The sequence below is a fragment of the Eschrichtius robustus genome, chromosome 9, assembly GCF_028021215.1.
Source record: "Eschrichtius robustus isolate mEscRob2 chromosome 9, mEscRob2.pri, whole genome shotgun sequence".
In the NCBI taxonomy this organism is placed as follows: domain Eukaryota; kingdom Metazoa; phylum Chordata; class Mammalia; order Artiodactyla; family Eschrichtiidae; genus Eschrichtius; species Eschrichtius robustus.
Genome location: NC_090832.1, coordinates 9,264,193 through 9,287,454, shown reverse-complemented (window position 1 = coordinate 9,287,454; position 23,262 = coordinate 9,264,193). Strand labels below are relative to the sequence as shown.

Here is a 23,262-nt window from a genome sequence, read left to right as displayed (position 1 = left end):
GTAAATAGTGCTGCACTGAACATTGTGGTACATGACTCTTTTTGAATTATGGTTTTCTCAGGGTATATGCCCAGTAGTGGGATTGCTGGGTCGTATGGTAGTTCTGTTTTTAGTTTTTTTAAGGAACCTCCATACTCTTCTCCACAGTGGCTGTATCCATTTACATTCCCACCAACAGTGCAAGAGGGTTCCCTTTTCTCCACACTGTCTACAGCATTTATTATTTGTAGACTTTTTGATGATGGCCATTTTGACTGGTGTGAGGTAGTACCTCACTGTAGTTTTGATTTGCATTTCTCTAATGATTACTGATGTTGAGCATTCTTTCATGTGTTTGTTGGCAATCTGTATATCTTCTTTGGAGAAATGTCTATTTAGGTCTTCTGCCCATTTTTGGATTGGGTTGTTTGTTTTTTTGATATTGAGCTGCATGAGCTGCTTCTTTATTTTGGAGATTAATCCTTTGTCAGTTGCTTCATTTGCAAATATTTTCTCCCATTCTGAGGGTTGTCTTTTTGTCTTGTTTATGGTTTCCTTTGCTGTGCAAAAGCTTTTAAGTTTTATTAGGTCCCATTTGTTTATTTTTGTTTTTATTTCCCTTTCTCTAGGCGGTGGGTCAAAAAGGATCTTGCTGTGATTTATGTCATAGAGTGTTCTGCCTATGTTTTCCTCTAAGAGTTTTATAGTGTCTGGCCTTATACTTAGGTCTTTAATCCATTTTGAGTTTATTTTTGTGTATGGTGTTAGGAAGTGTTCTAATTTCATTCTTTTACTTGTAGCTGTCCAATTTTCCCAGCACCACTTATTGAACAGACTGTCTTTTCTCCATTGTGTATTCTTGCCTCCTTTATCAAAGATAAGGTGACCATATGTGTGGGGGTTTATCTGGGCTTTCTATCCTGTTCCATTGATCTATATTTCTGTTTTTGTGCCAGTACCGTTCTGTCTTTGTGATTACTGTAGCTTTGTAGTATAGTCTGAAGTCTGGGAGCTTGATTCCTCCAGCTCCGTTTTTCTTTCTCAAGATTGCTTTGGCTATTCGGGGTCTTTTGTGTTTCCATACAAATTGTGAAATTTTCTGTTCTAGTTCTGTGAGAAATGCAGTTGGTAGTTTGATAGGGATTGCATTGAATCTGTAGATTGCTTTGGGTAGTATAGTCATTTTCACAATGTTGATTCTTCCAATCCAAGAACATGGTATATCTCTCTATCTGTTTGTATCATCCTTAATTTCTTTCATCAGTGTCTTATAGATTTCTGCATACAGGTGTTTTGTCTCCTTAGGTAGGTTTATTCCTAGGTATTTTATTTTTTTTGTTGCAGTGGTAAATGGGAGTGTTTCCTAAATTTCTCTTTCAGATTTTTCATCATTAGTGTATAAGAATGCAAGAGATTTCTGTGCACTGATTTTGTATCCTGCTACTTTACCAAATTCATTGATTAGCTCTAGTAGGATTCTCTACGGATAGTGTCATGTCATCTGCAAACAGTGACACTTTCACTTCTTCTTTTCCGATTTGGATTCCTTTGATTTCTTTTTCTTCTCTGATTGCTGTGGCTAAAACTTCCAAAACTATGTTGAATAATAGTGGTGAGAGTGGGCAACCTTGTCTTGTTCCTGATCTTAGTGGAAATGGTTTCAGTTTTTCACCATTGAGAACGATGTTGGCTGTGGGTTTGTCATATATGGCCTTTATTATGTTGAGGTAAGTTCCCTCTATGCTTACTTTCTGGAGGGTTTTTATCATAAATGGGTGTTGAATTTTGTTGAAAGCTTTTTCTGCATTTATTGAGATGATCATATGGTCTTTCTTCTTCAGTTTGTGAATATGGTTTATCACATTGATTGATTTGTGTATACTGAAGAATCCTTGCATTCCTGGGATAAACCCCACTTGGTCAAGGTGTATGATCCTTTTAATGTGCTGTTGGATTCTGTTTACTAGTATTTGTTGAGGATTTTTGCATCTGTGTTCATCAGTGATATTGGCCTGTAGTTTTCTTTTTTTGTGACATCTTTGTCTGGTTTTGGTATCAGGGTGATTGTGGCCTCGTAGAATGAGTTTGGGATTGTTCCTCCCTCAGCTATATTTTGGAGGAGTTTGAGAAGGATAGGTGTTAGCTCTTCTCTAAATGTTTGATAGAATTTGCCTGTGAAGCCATCTGGTCCTGGGCTTTTGTTTGTTGGAAGATTTTTAATCACAGTTTCAATTTCAGTGCTTGTGATTGGTCCGTTCATATTTTCTATTTCTTCCTGGTTCAGTCTCGGAAGGTTGTGCTTTTCTAAGGATTTGTCCATTTCTTCCAGGTTGTCCATTTTATTGGCATATAGTTGCTTGTAGGAGTCTCTCATGATCCTTTGTGTTTCTGCAGTGTCAGTTGTTACTTCTCCTTTTTCATTTCTAATTCTATTGATTTGAGTCTTCTCCCGTTTTTTCTTCATGAGCCTGGCTAATAGTTTATCAATTTTGCTTATCTGCTCAAATAACCAGCTTTTAGTTTTATTGATCTTTGCTGTCGTTTCCTTCATTTCTTTTTCATTTATTTCTGATCTGATCTTTATGATTTCTTTCCTTTTGCTGACTTGGGGGGTTTTTTTGTTCCTCTCTCTCTGATTGCTTTAGGTGTAAGGTTAGGTTGTTTATTTGAGATTTTTCTTGTTTCTTGAGGTAGGATTGTATTGCTATAAACTTCCCTCTTAGAACTGTTTTTGCTGCATCCCATAGGTTTTGGGTCATTGTGTTTTCATTGTCATTTGTTTCTAGGTATTTTTTGATTTCCTCTTTGATTTTTTCAGTGATATCTTGGTTATTTATTAGTGTATTGTTTAGCCTCCATATGTTTGTATTTTTTACAGTTTTTTTCCTGTAATGGATATCTAGTCTTACAGTGTTGTGGTCAGAAAAGATACTTGATACGATTTCAATTTTCTTAAATTTACCAGGGCTTGATTTGTGACCCAAGATATGATCTATCCTGGAGAATGTTCCATGAGCACTTGAGAAGAAAGTGTATTCTGTTGTTTTTGGATGGAGTGTCCTATAAATATCAGTTAAGTCCATCTTGTTTAATGTGTCATTTAAAGCTTGTGTTTCCTTATTTATTTTCATTTTGGATATTCTGTCCATTGGTGAAAGTGGGATATTAAAGTCCCCTAGTATGATTGTGTTACTGTCAATTTCCCCTTTTATGTCTGTTAACATTTGCCTTATGTATTGAGGTGCTCCTACGTTGGGTGCATAAATATTTGCAATTGTTATATCTTCTTCTTGGATTGATCCCTTGATCATTATGTAGTGTCCTTCTTTGTCTCTTGTAATAGTCTTTATTTTAAAGTCTATTTTGTCTGGTGTGAGAATTGCTACTCCAGCTTTCTTTTGATTTCCATTTGCATGGAATATCTTTTTGCATCCCCTAACTTTCAGTCTGTATGTGTCCTTAGGTCTGAAGTGGGTTTCTTGTAGACAGCATATATATGGGTCTTGTTTTTGTATCCATTCAGCCAGTCTATGTCTTTTGGTTGGAGCATTTAATCCATTTACATTTAAGGTGCAATTATTGATATGTATGTTCCTATGACCATTTTCTTAATTGTTTTGGGTTTGTTGTTGTAGGTCTTTTCCTTCTCTTGTATTTCCTGCCTAGAGAAGTTCCTTTAGCATTTGTTGTAGAGCTGGTTTGGTGGTGCTGAATTCTCTTAGCTTTTGCTTCTCTGTAAAGGTTTTAATTTCTCCGTCAAATCTGAATGAGATCCTTGCTGGGTAGAGTAATCTTGGTTGTAGGTTTTCCCCTTTCATCACTTTAAATATGTCCTGCCACTCCCTTCTGGCTTGCAGAGTTTCTGCTGAAAGATCAGCTGTTAACCTTATGGGGATTCCCTTGTAGGTTATTTGTTGCTTTTCCCTTGCTGCTTTTAATATATTTTTTTGTATTTAATTTTTGATAGTTTGATTAATATGTGTCTTGGCGTGTTTCTCCTTGGATTTATCCTGTATGGGACTCTCTGTGCTTGCTGGACTTGATTGACTATTTCCTTTCCCATATTAGGGAAGTTTTCAACTATAATCTCTTCACATATTTTCTCAGTCCCTTTCTTTTCCTCTTCTTCTTCTGGGACCCCTATAATTTGAATGTTGGTGCATTTAATGTTGTCTCAGAGATCTCTGAGACTGTCCTCAATTCTTTTCATTCTTTTTTCTTTATTCTGCTCTGCATTAGTTATTTCCACTATTTTATCTTCCAGGTCACTTATCCGTTCTTCTGCCTCAGTTATTCTGCTATTGATTCCTTCTAGAGAATTTTTAATTCCATTTATGGTGTTGTTCATCATTGTTTGTTTGCTCTTTAGTTCTTCTGGGTCCTTGTTAAACGTTTCTTGTATTTTCTCCATTCTGTTTCCAAGATTTTGGATCATCTTTACTATCATTACTTTGAATTCTTTTTCAGGTAGACTGCCTATTTCCTCTTCATTTGTTTGGTCTGGTGGGTTTTTACCTTGCTCCTTCATCTGCTGTGTATTTGTCTGTCTTCTCATTTTGCTTAACTTACTGTGTTTGGGGTCTCCTTTTCGCAGGCTGCAGGTTCATAGTTCCCGTTGCTTTTGGTGTCTGCCCCCAGTGGATAAGGTTGGTTCAGTGGGTTGTGTAGGCTTCCTGGCGGGACTGTGTCCGGTGGTGTGTTTTGGGGTGTCTGTGAACTTAGTATGATTTTAGGCATCCTGTCTGCTAATGGGTGGGGTTGTGTTCCTGTCTTGCTAGTTTTTTGGCATGGGGTGTCCAGCACTGGAGCTTTCTGGTCGTTGAGTGGAGCTGGGTGTTAGCGTTGAGACGGAGATCTCTGGGAGTGCTTTTGCTGATTGATATTACATGGGGCCGGGAGGTCGCTGGTGGACCAAAGTCCTAAATTCGGCTCTCCCACCTCAGGCTCAGGCCTGGCAGCCGGCCGGAGCACCAAGACCCTCTCAGCCACATGGCTGGAGAAGATGGGTTATGAGTTGGGTGTCAGCCACTGCCCTGTTGTAGCTCTGTCTCAGCTGTCTCCAAATGTCACCCAGATACGTTGGGCTATTCCACCATTCCTCAGAACATGCACATGCCAGTCTGGGATCTGTAGATGTCCTCCTGATACTCTTCATTGAAATATGTCGCATTCACGGTGGTGAGAGATATGCTAATTGTGTTGGTTCTCTTCAGTTCAGAGACTGGGACAGTCTGAGCCTTCATGTGGTCAAGTCAGGAGCAGCTGGCCAACGGTCCCAAAGTGACAACATGTCAGATTCCAAGAAGGCTTTCTGCAGCGCCCGAGCAGTAGTCCCAAGCAGCCGCTCCGCTCAGATGCAGCACTCTGACTGGGGAACTCGGTGGGACCCTCAAACGAGGATTTCTGCCGGCCCTAGAGGCTGACTTGCCCACCGAGGCAAGGAGCTGAGGAGAGCGTCTCCCGGCCTGGCCCCGTCTCACCAGAGGAGCGGACACCTGGAAGCTCACCACAGTATTTTAACATCTAAGTTTCCCGTGTGGATTCATTCTCAGAAGTATCTAGCTCCCACTCTTTCAGACTTGTAATCAGTCTGTTTGTCTTGCAACCTCCATGCCCTCCTGTCTCTGTACAGATAATTAGATGTTCATGTTCTTAGAACTGGCTGTAGAAATCAGGCACAGAAAGTAAATAGTAACATTCCCTGAGAATGTGTCTCTTTGCTGTTCTCTGAACACAGCAGTGGACCTCAGCCCTCTCCCTGAATTCTTTCACTCGCATGGACTGCAGTGCCTGGCAGCCTCAGGCTTTCAGAAGGCCCGGATCTGAATGGTTGGTGTTGGTGACCACCTGGCGGTTTGTGAAGAGAACCTCATTCAGTCAGCATTTAGTTTCCCTTTTTCTTAGATGACTGTTTGGGACTCTGAACCATACTTAATGCAGTGTTGAACACTTCATTAAATGCACTAGTGGTGGGTAGTGCAGGTGAGATAAAAATTGGAGTTCGGGTGTTTGTGGTTTAGTTGGTATGGTGGATTACACTGAAAAATAGCTGTACTATGAGCAGAGAAGACCCTTGCCATGTGAGTCTGGGCCGTGCTTCTGTGTACTGCGAGCATCTAAAGGCGCTAGTGCTGTTCGGAATAAGACAACTTTCTGTGGGAAGCATCTCTAAGATTTACAGTCAACAGGAAAGTGATGTGACACTCACACAATTGTAGTAAGATTGCATCTTTTTTTTTTTTTTAACTTATACTGTTTTATTCTTTTTTCCCCCCGCCCCCCCCCCACACACACACTGTATTTTATTTTTACAAGAGATAAATAGACTGACACCAAGCATTGTACATGGATGACCACAACAAAAGCATCAATGATTGCAATTACCAAACATGAAACACACTCATACTATGTCATAATATTGACATTCAGTCCAGTAATCCTCCACTGTAACAGCTCCTTTACTTTGCAGTGAAAATTGATTTGTATATTCTTTGCCTCTGAGTCCTTGTGGGATTTTTTTCTTTTTTTAAATTCAAACAGAAAGTCATAAAAATTATACTCATCCTCATCAGTTCACTCAGTCCCATGTAATTAATTTTTTTTTTCATCTTGATCTTTTGTTAGCACTTTTATGAGTTCATCAGTTTTTCATTAGAGTTCTGAAAATGCTTATTCATTCAGTTCAGCAGTACAGTCAGTTACCACAAACCTGTACTTGTCAGAGTCTTTTCCATGAATTTCATGAAGATGAAACCCTTTTATAGGAACATATTTACAAAAGCATCAGAGTACACCCAGAACTGTCTGTAAATGACAAAAGGCTTAAAAATGACCACGGTTAAAGATTTGATGAAACTTCATAATAATGCAGTTGACAAGAAAATTAGTTATTTCTGAGATATACATTTTAAAGTAATAACTAGGATTATGACTTATAACATTATACCAGAACATATAAGATTTTTAGAAATTTCATGTAATGTCTGAAACGTTTATATTAACATATTTCCATACAAATAACTCAATGAAAGTTTAGTATTAGTTGTTTGTTTGTTTGTTTATACTGCAGGTTCTTATTAGTCATCAATTTTATACACATCAGTGTATACATGTCAATCCCAATCGCCCAATTCAGCACACCACCATCCCCACCCCACCGCAGTTTTCCCCACTTGGTGTCCATATGTCTGTTCTCTACATCTGTGTCTCAACTTCTCCCCTGCAAACCAGCTCATCTGTACCATTTTTCTAGGTTCCACATACATGCATTAATATATGATATTTATTTTTCTCTTTCTGACTTACTTCACTCTGTATGACAGTCTCTAGGTCCATCCACGTCTCAGCAAATGACTCAATTTCGTTCCTTTTTATGGCTGAGTAATATTCCATTGTATATATGTACCACAATTTCTTTATCCATTCGTCTGTTGATGGGCATTTAGGTTGCTTCCATGACCTGGCTATTGTAAATAGTGCTGCAATGAACATTCGGGTGCATGTGTCTTTTTGAATTACGGTTTTCTCTGGGTATATGCCCAGTAGTGGGATTGCTGGGTCATATGGTAATTCTATTTTTAGTTTTTTAAGGAACCTCCATATTGTTCTCCATAGTGGCTGTATCAATTTACATTCCCACCAACAGTGCAAGAGGGTTCCCTTTTCTCCACACGCTCTCCAGCATTTGTTGTTTGTAGATTTTCTGATGATGCCCATTCTAACTGGTGTAAGGTGATACCTCATTGTAGTTTTGATTTGCATTTCTCTAATAATTAGTGATGTTGAGCATCTTTTCATGTGCTTCGTGGCCGTCTGTATGTCTTCTTTGGAGAAATGTCTATTTAGGTCTTCTGCCCATTTTTGGATTGGGGTGTTTGTTTCTTTAATATTGAGCTGCATGAGCTGTTTATATATTTTGGAGATTAATCCTTTGTCCGTTGCTTCGTTTGCAAATATTTTCTCCCATTCTGAGGGTTGTCTTTTCGTCTTGTTTATGGTTTCCTTTGCTGTGCAAAAGCTTTTAAGTTTCATTAGGTCCCATTTGTTTATTTTTGTTTTTATTTCCATTACTCTAGGAGGTAGATCAAAAAAGATCTTGCTGTGATTTATGTCAAAGAGTGTTCTTCCTATGTTTTCCTCTAAGAATTTTACAGTGTCTGGTCTTACATTTAGGTCTCTAATCCATTTTGAGTTTATTTTTGTGTATACTGTTAGGGAGTATTCTAATTTCATTCTTTTACATGTAGCTGTCCAGTTTTCCCAGCACCACTTATTGAAGAGACTGTCTTTTCTCCATTGTATATCTTTGCCTCCTTTGTCATAGATTAGTTGACCATAGGTGCGTGGGTTTATCTCTGGGCTTTCTATCTTGTTCCATTGATCTATGTTTCTGTTTTTGTGCCAGTACCATATTGTCTTGATTACTGTAGCTTTGTAGTATAGTCTGAAGTCAGGGAGTCTGATTCCTCCAGCTCCGTTTTTTTCCCTCAAGACTGCTTTGGCTATTCGGGGTCTTTTGTGTCTCCATACAAATTTTAAGATGATTTGTTCTAGTTCCGTAAAAAATGCCATTGGTAATTTGATAGGGATTGCATTGAATCTGTAGATTGCTTTGGGTAGTATAGTCATTTTCACAATGTTGATTCTTCCAATCCAAGAACATGGTATACCTCTCCATCTGTTGGTATCATCTTTAATTTCTTTCATCAGTGTCTTATAGTTTTCTGCATACAGGTCTTTTGTCTCCCTAGGTAGGTTTATTCCTAGGTATTTTATTCTTTTTGTTGCAATGGTAAATGGGAGTGTTTCCATAATTTCTCTTTCAGATTTTTCATCATTAGTGTATAGGAATGCAAGAGATTTCTGTGCATTAATTTTGTATCCTGCAACTTTACCATATTCATTAATTAGCTCTAGCAGTTTTCTGGTGGCAGTTTTAGGATTCTCTATGTATAATATCATGTCATCCGCAAACAGTGACAGTTTTACTTCTTCTTTTCCAATTTGTATTCCTTTTATTTCTTTTTCTTCTCTGATTGCCGTGGCTAGGACTTCCAGAACTATGTTGAATAATAGTGGTGAGAGTGGACATCCTTGTCTCGTTCCTGATCTTAGAGGAAATGCTTTCAGTTTTTCACCATTGAGAATGATGTTTGCTGTGGGTTTGTCATATATGGCCTTTATTATGTTGAGGTAGGTTCCCTCTATGCCTACTTTCTGGAGAGTTTTTATCATAAATGGGTGTTGAATTTTGTCAAAAGCTTTTTCTGCATCTATTGAGATGATCATATGGTTTTTCTTCTTCAGTTTGTTATTATGGTGTATCACATTGATTGATTTGCATATATTGAAGAATCCTTGCATCCCTGGGATAAATCCCACTTGATCGTGGTGTATGATCCTTTTAATGTGTTTGTTGGATTCTGTTTGCTAGTATTTTGTTGAGAATTTTTGCATCTATATTCATCAGTGATATTGGTCTGTAATTTCCTTTTTTTGTAGTGTCTTTGTCTGGTTTTGGTATCAGGGTGATGGTAGCCTCATAGAATGAGTTTGGGAGTGTTCCTTCCTCTGCAATCTTCTGGAAGAGTTTGAGAAGGATAGGTGTTAGCTCTTCTCTAAATGTTTGATGGAATTCACCTGTGAAGCCATCTGGTCCTGGACTTTTTGTTTGTTGGAAGATTTTTAATCACAGTTTCAATTTCATTACTTGTGATTGGTCTGTTCATATTTTCTGTTTCTTCCTGGTTCAGTCTTGGAAGGTTATACCTTTCTAAGAATTTGTCCATTTCGTCCAGGTTGTCCATTTTATTGGCATAAAGTTGCTTGTAGTAGTCTCTTAGGATGCTTTGTATTTCTGCAGTCTGTTGTAACTTCTCCTTTTTCATTTCTGATTTTATTGATTTGAGTCCTCTCCCTCTTTTTCTTGATGAGTCTGGCTAATGGCTTATCAATTTTGTTTATCTTCTCAAAGAACCAGCTTTTAGTTTTATTGATCTTTGCTATTGTTTTCTTTGTTTCTATTTCAGTTATTTCCACTCTGATCTTTATGATTTCTTTCCTTCTGCTAACTTTGGGTTTTGTTTGTTCTTCTTTCTGTAGTTTCTTTAGGTGTAAGGTTAGATTCTTTACTTGAGATTTTTCTTGTTTCTTTAGGTAGGCTTGTATAGCTATAAACTTCCCTCTTAGAACTGCTTTTGCTGCATCCCGTAGGTTTTGGGTCGTCGTGTTTTCATTGTCATTTGTCTCTAGGTATTTTTTTATTTCCTCTTTGATTTCTTCAGTGATCTCTTGGTTATTTAGTAACGTATTGTTTAGCCTCCATGTGTTTGTCTTTTTTACGTTTTTTTCCCTGTAATTGATTTCTAACCTCATAGCGTTGTGGTCAGAAAAGATGCTTGATATGATTTCAATTTTCTTAAATTTACTGAGGCTTGATTTGTGACCCAAGTTGTGATCTATCCTGGAGAATGTTCCGTGCGCACTTGAGAAGAACGTGTAATCTGCTGTTTTTGGATGGAATGTCCTATAAATATCAATTAAATCTATCTGGTCTATAGTGTCATTTAAAGCTTCTGTTTCCTTATTAATTTTCTGTCTGGATGATCTGTCCATTGGTGTAAGTGAGGTGTTAAAGTCCCCCACTATTATTGTGTTACTGTCAATTTCCTCTTTTATGGCTGTTAGCAGTTGCCTTATGTATTGAGGTGCTCCTATGTTGGGTGCATATATATTTATAATTGTTATATCTTCTTCTTGGATTGATCCCTTGATCATTATGTAGTGTCCTTCTTTGTCTCTTGCAACATTCTTTATTTTAAAGTCCATTTTATCTGATATGAGTATAGCTACTCCAGCTTTCTTTTGATTTCCATTTGCATGGAATATCTTTTTCCATCCTCTCACTTTCAGTCTGTATGTGTCCCTAGGTCTAAAGTGGGTCTCTTGTAGACAGCATATATATGGGTCTTGTTTTTGTATCCATTCAGCAAGCCTGTGCCTTTTGTTTGGAGCATTTAATCCATTCACGTTTAAGGTAATTATTGATATGTATGTTCCTATGTCCATTTTCTTAATTGTTTTGGGTTTGTTTTTGTAGGTCCTTTTCTTCTCTTGTGTTTCCCACTTAGAGAAGTTCCTTTAGCATTCGTTGTAGAGCTGGTTTGGTGGTGCTGAATTCTCTTAGCTTTTGCTTGTCTGTAAAGCTTTTGATTTCTCCATCGAATCTAAATGAGATCGTTGCCGGGTAGAGTAATCTTGGTTGTAGGTTCTTCCCTTTCATCACTTTAAGTATATCATGCCACTCCCTTCTGGCTTGTAGAGTTTCTGCTGAGAAATCAGCTGTTATCCTTATGGGAGTTCCCTTGTATGTTATTTGTCGTTTTTCCCTTGCTGCTTTCAATAATTTTTCTTTGTCTTTAATTTTTGCCATTTTGATTACTATGTGTCTCGGCGTTTTTCTCCTTGGGTTTACCCTGTATGGGACTCTCTGCGCTTCCTGGACTTGGGTGGCTATTTCCTTTCCCACGTTAGGGAAGTTTTTGACTATAATCTCTTCAAATATTTCCTCTGGTCCTTTCTCTCTCTCTTCTCCTTCTGGGACCCCTATAATGTGAATGTTTTTGCATTTAATGTTGTCCCAGAGGTCTCTTAGGCTGTCTTCATTTCTTTTCATTCTTTTTTCTTTAGTCTGTTCCGCAGCAGTGAATTCCACCATTCTGTCTTCCAGGTCACTTATCCGTTCTTCTGCCTCAGTTATTCTGCTATGGATTCCTTCTAGTGTAGTTTTCATTTCAGTTATTGTATTGGTCATCTCTGTTTGTTTGTTCTTTAATTCTTCTAGGTCTTTGTTAATCATTTCTTGCATCTTCTCGATCTTTGTCTCCATTCTTTTTCCGAGGTCCTGGATCATCTTCACTATCATTATTCTGAATTCTTTTTCTGGAAGGTTGCCTATCTCCACTTCATTTAGTTGTTTTTCTGGGGTTTTTTCTTGTTCCTTCATCTGGTACATAGCCCTCTGCCTTTTCATCTTGTCTGTCTTTCTGTAAATGTGGCTTTTGTTCCACAGGCTGCAGGATTGTAGTTTTTCTTGCTTCTGCTGTCTGCCCTCTGGTGGTTGAGGCTATCTAAGAGGCTTGATGGGAGGCTCTGGTGGTGGGTAGAGCTGACTGTTGCTGTGGTGGTCAGAGCTCAGTAAAACTTTAATCCACTTGACTGTTGATGGGTGGGGCTGGGTTCCCTCCCTGTTGGTTGTTTTGCCTGAGGCAACCCAACACTGGAGCCTACCTGGGCTCTTTGATGGGGTTAATGGCAGACTCTGGGAGGGCTCCCGCCAAGGAGCACTTCCCAGAACCTCTGATGCCAGTGTCCTTGTCCCCACGGTGAAACAGAGCCACCCCCCGCCTCTGCAGGAGACCCCCCAACACCAGCAGGTAGGTCTGGTTCAGTCTCCCCTGGGGTCACTGCTCCTTCCCCTGGGTCCCGATGCGCACACTACTTTGTGTGTGCCCTCCAAGAGTGGGGTCTCTGTTTCCCCCAGTCCTGTCAAAGTCCTGCAATCAATTCCCACTAGGCTTCAAAGTCTGATTCTCTAGGAATTCCTCCTCCCGTTGCCGGACCCCCAGGTTGGGAAGCCTGACGTGGGGCTCAGAACCTTCACTCCAGTGGGTGGACTTCTGTGGTATAAGTGTTCGCCAGTCTGTGAGTCACCCACCCAGCAGTTATGGGATTTGATTTTACTCTGATTGCGCCCCTCCTACCGTCTCACTGTGGCTTCTCCTCTGTCCTTGGACGTGGGGTATCCTCCTTGGTGAGTTCCAGTGTCTTCCTGTCGATGACTGTCCAGCAGCCAGTTGTGATTCTGGTGCTCTCGCAAGAGGGAGTGTGAGCACGTCCTTCTACTCCGCCATCTTGGTTAATCCTCCAAGATTGCATCTTTTGAATAAGCCTGTGTATAACCATGCATACGTGTCTTTAGTTATTATCTTACTAGCATGTTTTGAGAATTAAGAACTAGAGAATAACACGATAAAATATATTAAGTCATTATTAAACTCCATTATCTTTGCAGTGGTGTTGTAGATGTTTCATGTGTGTAGTTGTTTCCCTGCATAGGTAGGTAGTAGCCAAGTGACAGTTGATTGCTGGGAGTGTCCCGACCTTCTCGCCCTCTCTTCCTGCCCCCTAGGCTGTTTGACACTGATTTTTTAAAAAAAATAAGTATGGTTATTTTATAATATTATATTAGTTTCAGGTGTACAGCATAGTGATTCAGTATTTTTATATATTATATTCCATATAAAGTTATTATAAATTAATGGCTGTATTTCCCTGAGCTGTACAATATATCCTTATTGCTTATCTATTTTATACATAGTAGTTTGTATCTCATAGTCCCCTACCCTTCTTTTGCCCCTCCCCCTTATCTCTCCCCACTGTTAAATAGTTTGTTTTCTATATCTGTGAGTCTGTTTCTGTTTGTTATACACATTCAGTTGTTTTATTTTTTAGATTCCGCATATAAGTGATAACATACACCATATTTGTGTTTCTCTGTCTGACTTATTTCACTAAGCATAATACTCTCTAGGTCCATCTGAGAGTATCCCTACCTTTAAAGGCAGTCTTGGAAGGCAGATTTGAAGTAGCCTCCAGGCAGCTCTTGAAACTAATTAGGAACCAGTTAGAACTCCCTTGATGTTTGTGGGTTGTGCAAAATTCCCCAGGGAAAGGAGTGACTGTAATTAGAGGCAGGTCAGTGTAGTTACTTTCCTCAAAAAGAAATGTGCAGCTCAGGACCTGTTGCTGTCTGTGGAAAGGAGGCATCAGGGGAGCCCCGGAGCGGCGGCAGCCACCCTCCCTCCACCCTGCCGTGGAGCTGAGCCCAGGACAGCAGGCGGCCGTGTGGGAGCAGACCCTGGGGTGTGCTTCATTTACATCGCCAATCAGCAAAACTCATGTTTATTTCCTTTTCTTCTTCTCAAACCGGCTAACAACTCTGTAGTCAAAAGCTTGGAGTGTTGGGAATATTTTATTCCAAAGCTTCTACTTTGTTTTTTTTTTTCCTGTTTTGCATTCATCTAACAACATCTATGTATTTTTTCCTAAAATCTACTTTCCGCTTCTCATCTCAGTCTTCTGCCTAACTACTGTATAAATTTTTATCCTTTAGAAAGAAATAGAGCTTAATTCTGAAATTTTCTTATATCCATTTGTTACTGTTAATATGTTTTTTCTTTGTGGATACTTTCTTAGCTTGAGAACTAAAATAGCATTTTCGATACTTTATTGGGATTTTCTAGATTGAGAGAGTACTCATTAAGGTTGGATATAATAACTAAAAAAACTCTTAATAATTGATTTAAATTATCTAAAAACCCCAGAGAACTGATGCCTAATATAGTTCACAGTGCGTTAAACCTGCTTATTGTGAGATGTACCATCCATGTAGAAGAATATGTCAGACATAGAGGTGTAGTAAAGAATAATTATGGAGTGAACACCCCGTAACTACCACCCAGATCAAGACATGGAATATATGGAATATTGCTAGCGTCCCAGCAGTACCACTGTGTGCGCCCTCCCCAGGCACAATTTCTAACCCTCTCTCCCCTTTCAGGTAACTACTAAAACAAGTGACAAATGCATTTTTATTCCCCCCAATAGTAAATTTTATCTATTTTGGTGGAAAGTAGGAATCAGATAAAACAGAATAACCTGTAGTGAAATAACTTTAGTTAGAAAACAGAATATCTAACCGGGGGCGAGAGGGGCAGCAAGTGCAGCACAGGGGCCTCCTGCATAATAGATGTTCAGTTAACATTTGTTGGTCAATTAATCCAGGAGTGCCTGTAATTAGTACAGAATTTTCTTGATGATGTACAATTCTGTCTGTAAACTGTACTTTCCCAAATTCTCGGGCTCCTAATTTGCCATTAGAACTGGATGGTATGGAAAGTTAGAGTGTGAGGCATCTTACACGTTTACTGTCTCCTAGATTGCTGTCAGATTATTAGTTCAATCAGGCACATGGATTATTTGCTTTAAGATTGTAATCTCCTAAAAGCAGATTACAGTAGAATTGATAGAATAGAATAGATTTTTCAGTGATTTACTATAGGAATAGTCTGAAAATAAGCTGCAATTAACAGAAGCAGGTTTGGGCCAGAATTCAGAGGTTAGCATTGTTTATTCCTAATGAAAGCCTCCAAGGATGGCTCATGGGCCTGTATTACAGTTTTAGGGTAAAAAACATCATAATGCCAAACTGAGTATTTACTTTCAGTCTGTTATCAAAAAACTTTGTATGAATAGTTGCTTTTCTCACCTGATTTTAAAAATTGAGGTGAGATATATGTAACAAAATTTACCATTTTTATCATTTTTAAGTGTACAATTCAACGGCCTTAATAGAAGTACATTCACGTTATTATGCAGCCGTCACCACTGTCCATCTCCAAAAGTTTTTCATCATCCCAAACTGCAACTCTGTACCCATTCAGTAATGACTCCCCCGTTTCCCCGCCCCCAGCCCCTCACAGCCACCATTTCCTCTGTCTCTATGAAGTTGGCTACTCTAGATGCTTCATATAAGTGGAATCATACTTATATGTGTTCGTCCTTCTGTGTCTGGCTTATTCCACTCAGCATAATGTCTTCAAGGTTCATCCATGTTGCAGCATGTGTCAGACAGAATTTCAGTTTTTTTTAAGGCTGAATAGTACTGTATGTTTTTCCACATTTTGTTTACTCATTCATCTGTCTGAGGACACTTGGGTTCCTTCCACCTTTTGGCTATTGTGAATAGTGCTGCTTTGAACATGGATGTGCAAATATCTGTTCCGAGTCCCTGCTTTCAGTTGAATAGTTGCTTTTTAATCTTTTTATACCAAACCCCTTTACTAGTGTTGATTTGACAGTCAGCTCCCCTCAGAAACTAGTTAATCAGTTAGCCTTATTTTCTCATCCTCATGAAAAAGTAAGACAGAAGGGAAGTATCCAACATCACCTATTTCTATTAATGGTAGCACTAAGATAGGCACCAGCCTTTCAGTAATTAGGAGACTATGATAGTGGTTTTTTTTGTTGTTAGATTTTTGTATCCATTATCCATTTGAGAAATAATAAAGGAGCATGTCATTTTTCCTTAAATGATCTGCCTTATTTTGTCTCGCATATATGGCACTCTGTAGCTTTAAAAGTTTGATTAAAAACCATTAGCAGCATATATAAAATGAAACACTTTTGTCTGTGCTTTTACTATGGAAATTTATCCTACATACTTTATTTCAATAGTTATTTAAGGCTTATATTCTGGAGAGTTAGCATATGTCAGTTATTTTTAACCTTTCTGGTTTTAGGGCCCATTTGTATTCTCAACAATTATTGAAGTCCGAAAAAAGCTTTTGATTATGTGGGTGTTAGCTCTTGATATTTACCATATTAGAAATTAAAACTGAGAAATTAAAAAAAATTACTAATTCATTTAAAAACAATAAACCTATAAATGTTATAAATAATATATTTTTTATGAAAAATGACTATTTTCTGACTAAAAAATTTACTGAGAAGAGTAGCATTATTTTACATTTTGGTTAATGTCTGACTTATTGAAAAGATAGTTGAATTCCCGTATATGCTTCTGCATTCAGTGTTACAATAATGCTGTTTTTGTTGAAATGTCTGAAGAAAATCTGACCTCACACAGATATGTAGCTGGAAAAGGGAAGAGTATTTTAATAGTCTTTTCAGCTAATCATGAATATTTTTCTTTGATACTGTACTAAAACTCAACAAATGGTAGTTTCTTAAAGGTTAGTAGCAATGTGGAATTTTAAATATATCAGTGACTTTTTTGTACTTGGTTATATTAAAATCCATTTGTCTTTCTTGCACCTTGAGTGGCTCTGTCAAGCATAATTGGTATCATCATTCACTGGTCATTTGAAGAATATTGCTTCAGCAAATTATGCGAATCTTCCAAATATTGACACACCATGAAATACACTGTCAAAAATTCACATTTATTAATATCACCTTCTGTTGCTTGCAGAGTGTCTTTAAATCTTGGGGAGCTATCAAGCTCCTAGTGATAGATGCTGGTTTTCCCACAATTCTAATTTTAACTTGAAAGCTCTACTTTTATTATCAGCAACAAATACCATCAGTTGTTTTCTTTAAAGTGACAGCTCACTTTGTTCACATTAGAGAAAAATGTCTGCCAAAGACCCAAACCTAAATGACCATAATTTGTCATTCATTCTTTCCAGTAAACATGGCATTTCATGAAAAAGCAGTTTGCTCAGCCCATAACTTAAACTACAGCACAAGTGCTTTTTCTCAGGATTACCGCTGTAGTGCCATAGTCAGCAGAAGTGCTGTGTGTGTATCTACTGTTTGAAACACAGAATATTAAACAACCATGTCCTCAAGGGGTGAGATTTAATAAATTAATAATTTTTACTGCTGCATTAAGAGCTTTTTTTGTTTTTAATATTAATTTATATATTTGGCTGTGCCGGGTCTTAGTTGCGGGCGTGCGGGATCTTTAGTTGCGGCATGTAGAATCTAGTTCCCTGACCAGGGATCGAACCTGGGCCCCCTGCATTGGGAGTGCAGAGTCTTAACTGCTGGACCACCAGCGAAGTCCCGAGAACATTCTTAAGTGAAGCTGGCATTTTAAAAAATCTGATAAGCACTGGTGCTGGCTGGTGCTGGGCCTTGATTTGTGCCACAGAGCTGGCAGTTTGACCCACTGTTGCTTTCGCACCGTTGATAGAAATTGTCAACGCGGTGAAGAAGACAAATAATGTCTTAGTTTTATTTTGAGAATAATTTTGACGTTATAGACCCCTCTCCGTCCAGGACGGTGTGAGGGAACTGATGGTTTACACTATCTTGTTTAATGTGGGTGCTTTAGTAATCGTGGATTATGCTCTTAAATAGTTTAAACCCTGTGTATATATTGCTGGGTCTTGAGAAGTTGCTTTTGCTTTTCCCCTCTGTGGTGCCGTCCCCAGGCCAGGGTAGGGACTAAGGGAGTATTATACAGTGGCATTAGAATTTCAGGAGGAAGAACATGGCATAATTTGAATTTTATAGCATTTGTTTTCACTTTTTCCCCTCGGGTACAAGTGCTTCCTGAGAGAATTTGCTTTGATTTTAGACACATAGGAAGTATATGTCCTGTGACTCATCTGAATTAGGGTATCTCCAGGAAGTTATCTGTAGCTGCTGCCTTGCCCCCGCCTGCATTCTCTTACAGACTTTTACTGAGTAACTTGTTTGTGCTAAGCTCCGTGCCAGGGATGAGGAGGGTAGGCCCCCAGCCTCTGGACGCGGCGAGAGGAAGACTGTGGCGCGGGTTAGTACGGAGTCTCTGGGAAGCTTCACGGGAGAGGGGGTGTTCGGGGGGGGGGTTACAGGGTGGTGTGGGCTGGCTGGGCAGAGGAGCAGCAGGTGTGGAGATGTGAAGGAGAGGGGGACTCGGTACCTGGGGACGTGGTTCAGGGAGTGCCCAGAGGGCGACGGCTGCAGCGCAGGCTGGATGTGGGGGCTGTGGCAGAAGAGAACGGGTGGAAATCACATCCTAAGGGGTCTTGCTGGGACTTGATCTCATAGGCCAGTGGTTCTCAAAGCTGGTCCCAGACCAGCACTGGTTAGAAATGCAGATACCGAGGCCCAGCCCTTGACCTTCAGTGTCAGGTATTTGGGGGTGGGGCTGGGCTGTCCGTTTCAGCTAGCTCTCGGGGGCACTGCCTGGGTGGGGCGAGAACAGTCCAGGCTCTTGGGGCAGCCTTGAATTTTAGAAAGATCGCTCTGAGGGTCCTCTGGAAGGTGGGGTGGTGCGGGGGAGTTAGGGCTCAAGTTGTCCAGTGTCTTTGCGGGTGTGATGCGGGCCTGGACTGAAGACAGCAGGAAGGAAGAGGGGGTGGGTTTGCTGGAGGTAGATTCTCTAGGACTGTATGCTAGTAGACGACGTAAAAGCCGAGAAGACAGCTGTGCCTTGCTCTGTGACCTGCCGGCAGTTAAAGGCCTTTGCTGCCTTGTGTCTTCAGGGATTATTTTTTACTGAAAGTGAAAACATCAATTCAGATAACTTGCCTGAGTCTCTTCTGTCTCCTTTTTGAAGATGCCTGCTTAACTCAGGATGATGACCTCTGGATGGTAAAGGTGCACCTTCAGGGCTCACAGTCCTAGGAAGGACAGTTTTAGGTGTTATTTCATTCACTATGCACAGCTGCTGGCAAATTTAGTAAATGGTACCTGGCACTCAGACTCCTCATGTTGCATGTTGTCTGTAAGTTGGCGAGGAGCACCCTTTTACTATTCAAATTTTACCGATCAGTTGCTCCATTTGATATATGTAAGTGTCCAGATGGGTCTCTGATTTCAGTTACAGTGATTATTATGTTATTAATATGATGTTCATATGTTCATGCAAAAAGATGTATTAGAATCTTTATTCTTCAATATTTTAAAGTTCTTTTTTTTATGTCCTATTTTGTTTTACAGATTTGTAAGACTCCAGGGCCTTCAAGCTGTGATTAATCCCATGGTTCCTGAAACGACTGGGAAAACAGATGTTTTGTGTGCCAGTTGAAGAGTGTATGTCTATGTATATTTAAAACCTTCTTTCTGTACATACACATTTACACGAGAAGGCAGGCTCATTCTTGTGTGCACTTGAAGAGTTTTACAACTGATGAAAATTAATTTAAGAATCAGATGGAGCAACTTGACACCACTGGGCTTGGGAGCCCGGGGAGAAAAATACATCACTAATGGCCAGTTTTCCATATGGTCTTCACGGGTAAAGAAGGTTTGCAAAAAGAAGAAAAAAAAACTTGCACAGATCAAGCCTCAAAAATACCTCTCCAGCTTAAAGAAGGAACTAAGTGAGAAGGTGACTGAGGGAGAAGTGTGATTTCAAGCATTGCAGATGGGAGCATGCAGTGCTTTTTGCACTTTATTTTTCAGTGGGTCTGGTGATTTGGACAGAGGTGAAAATTCTGGACTGAAGAGTGGCTCTTACTGTGTGGTTATGACTGGAGGAAAGCCAGTTAGGGTATGATGGGACAAGTTTGAACAGTGAACTGATTCCTTTGCCTTTTTTCAGTTAACTGTATTCCAGAAATTTTAATTTATTACTTCCCTTTTCCTTTCCTATACCTATAGGATAATACCTTAAGGTAGCAGTTGAAACTGATAATTACAAAATAATTATCAAGGAGCATCAGAGTAAAGCTTCTTTCCTTGGACTGTACACGTGGCGTTTGGAGACGGTCTCTGGAGGTGATCAGGAAAGTGCCCATCAGCCAAACGTGGTCACTCCGTAGGGAGACAGTGGGGAAGAAGCTGACTCTCACCTGTGTTTCCGTTTTAAGGGATTCTCTTCTGTGTTGAGTCCAGGAATCTTTGTATATAAGAGGAAGGCTACTTGGTGGACTTAATTCTGAGATTAGTTTTTTTCCTTCAAGATGGAAAAGTATGTAATCTTTACGAGCGGAAAGGGGAGAAGTGACTAGGGTAGGAAGGGAGGAGACACAGCCTGCAGCCCAGCTTGGCTCCCGTTTGCCAGCAGGAGTATTTAGGATTCGCTGGGGGCCCACACTTGGATTCCCTCCCGTGAGAGCTTTAGAGCCTTCTGGATCTGCTGAGGGAAGGGGCTTTCTCGCCTGTCTCTATGGCACCGAGGGGTGCGTCAGCCTGCAGAGGGTCCCTCCCCGGGGACACAGCCACCTGCTGGGAAGCCAGGCTGGGCTCTGAAGTTGGAGGTTTCTGGTTCTGAACAGTGGGGAAAGAGTCCTTTTTTCTCCTAAAATTTGGACTGCTGTCTGCACAAACTCTGGTCTGTTTTGCACGGTTTGTGTGCCTTTTTTTCCCTTTATGCAATCTTTTTCAGCTTTAGCAGCAGAGATTTGTCTAGTTGAGAAAACAAGCCAGAGGGTGGCTTCAGAAGGGAGATGATCCCCATGTGTTCTGTCTCTGCATCTGAGCTTTTGAAGAGAAGATTCCAGCTCGAGGGATTCTTAAAGCCTTAAGTTACTTGAAATCTATGTATTTGCAGCCCTTTGTCTCTGGAATCGCATTACACTAAACTGGAATCTCAGGCTGAATAAGAAGAACCAAGTTGAGTGAAAAGAAGAACACTCAGTTTCTTTATCACCACTTGTTAACGATGCTCTTTCTCCAAAGGGTCAGCCCCCTCTTCCTCTGAGGACTTGAAAATAAAAATGGACCCCACGTTGTTTTTAAGCATTACCTTTTCTTAGCAGACTGCCGTCATCTTTTATAGAGGAATTTTTTCACTATGCATTTGGTGGATCTTTATAAAATACTGACCTTCTAATTAGAACCGGGTCAGTCTTAAAAGGGGGTCAGGGAAAACAGCGCAAGCCAACCACAAAAATAACATTGATCTGTCAGTGAAAGCAATTTTTCGGCATTCAGCATTACTTTTTAAGTAAAACGGTTCTTCAGAAAAAAGTATGTATGCAGCGGTGGAGCACGGGCCTGTCCTGTGCAGCGACTCCAACATCCTCTGCCTGTCCTGGAAGGGCCGCGTCCCCAAGAGTGAGAAGGAGAAGCCCGTGTGCAGGAGGCGCTACTACGAGGAGGGCTGGCTGGCCACGGGCAACGGGCGCGGCGTTGTTGGCGTGACCTTCACCTCCAGCCACTGCCGCCGGGACAGGAACACTCCGCAGAGAATCAACTTCAACCTTCGGGGCCACAATAGCGAGGTGAGCGGGCTTCTGCTTCACTTTTGGTCTGGTCACTAGCAGTGGATTTGAGCCCGTCCCGCATGGATTCCAGTTTCTCAGACTTGCTGCCGAGGGAGACTTTTCAAACGTGAACCCTGTCTTGTGTGTGTGTCCCAGTGGGAGACACAGTTCCCGGCGGGCTGTGTCACCTCTCCAGCGTCCCTCATCCTCCTTTCCCTGCGGTGGGTGGGCTGCCCCCTGGCAGGGACACCAGGGCAGCTTTCTGACCAGGTGTGAGGTTGGATGAGACGATCCTAACCTGCCGGTCACGCTCTGAGCCTTTATGGTCGCCTGTATCCATGGCAAAGAGTCACTGCCCCAGTGTCAGACGGGCAGTGCAGGCCATGGAAGGGGTGCTGTCTTGGCCGTGCAGTTCACATCTGCATGCTTTGTGATGGTGTAACACCTAGCTTGTATTCTTGTACTGGGAGGTAAACAAAGGAATTAATTGGACAGAGGTGAAAGGAGTAATTGGACAAGAGCCATGGTTTTTCACATCTATGGGGTATATTCTGTTGAGGACGTTATGCTATGTATACATGCGTATAGATTCCTCTGGGCTTCTGAAACATAACCATGGTCATTTTCTTTGAAATGCCTTCAACCAGCATTTAGTGAGCAGTGGGTTTACAAGAAGAGGTGTACTTACGTAGCGTGTTAACCGTATTTGTGCTTCACTGTTCACTAGTTTCTTATGAGGAATCCACCTTAAATTGTCACTAGATGGTTTTTGGTTAGTCGTTGTAAAGGGGAAGAATATTTTTGAAGGGTAGCATACAGTAAAGTGCATTAACCTTACGCATACATACGTCTCAGAGATTATTTACATACGCAGTCACCCATGTAACCTTCCCCCAGATCAGGGTGTAGAACATTTCCAGGACCTCTCACAGGTACCTGCTGCCCCTTCCCAGGCCCTACACCCCACTGAGAGGTGACCCAGACTCTGGCTCTGTCATCACAGATCAGTTGCGCCTGTGCTTGAACTTCATGTGAGTGGAATCATTCATTTTATTCTCTTTGTGTCTGGCTTCTTTCACTCAACATTGTGTCTGTGAGATTCATCCCTGTCGTGTGTGCTGTTAGTTTGTTCTTTTTAACTGGTGCTAGTTTTCCACTGAAGGAGGACACCACAGTTTTTCCATTCCTCCATTCTTCAAATGGTGGGCATTTGGAATGCTTCCAGTTTCTCGCTGTTTTGGTGAAACCTGCTCTGAACATTCATATGCGTGCCTTCTTGTGGATCTGTGCACTCATGACACAGGTTTCCAGGTTGCAGAGTAGGCATGCATTTAGGTTTAATAGGAATTGCCAGGAACAGTTTTCCAAAGTGATTGAGCCGTTTGATACCCCTACCATCAATGTATGAAAAGTTTCAGTTGTGTAAGAAACTTCTTTTGGATTTGAACTTTTCATATTAAAAAAGGTAGTTTTATGCAGGGAATTTCGGTTTACAGATTGTTCTGTCCTTACTACACACACACACACACACACACACACACACACACACACCTGTAAT

The 23,262-nt window shown here is 40.4% G+C and overlaps 1 protein-coding gene across 4 annotated transcripts in view; it reads left to right on the top strand.

Annotated features, from left to right (window-relative positions):
• TULP4 (TUB like protein 4) overlaps positions 1-23,262 on the top strand; it is a 238,543-nt gene that overhangs the window by 48,456 nt on the left and 166,825 nt on the right. For all 4 annotated transcript variants that reach the window (XM_068550912.1, XM_068550908.1, XM_068550911.1 and 1 more), the window contains one exon: positions 19,495-21,722. In XM_068550912.1, coding sequence (XP_068407013.1) covers positions 21,471-21,722 — 252 coding nt within the window. In that variant the 5' untranslated portion in view covers positions 19,495-21,470. The remainder of the gene's footprint in view (positions 1-19,494; positions 21,723-23,262) is intronic.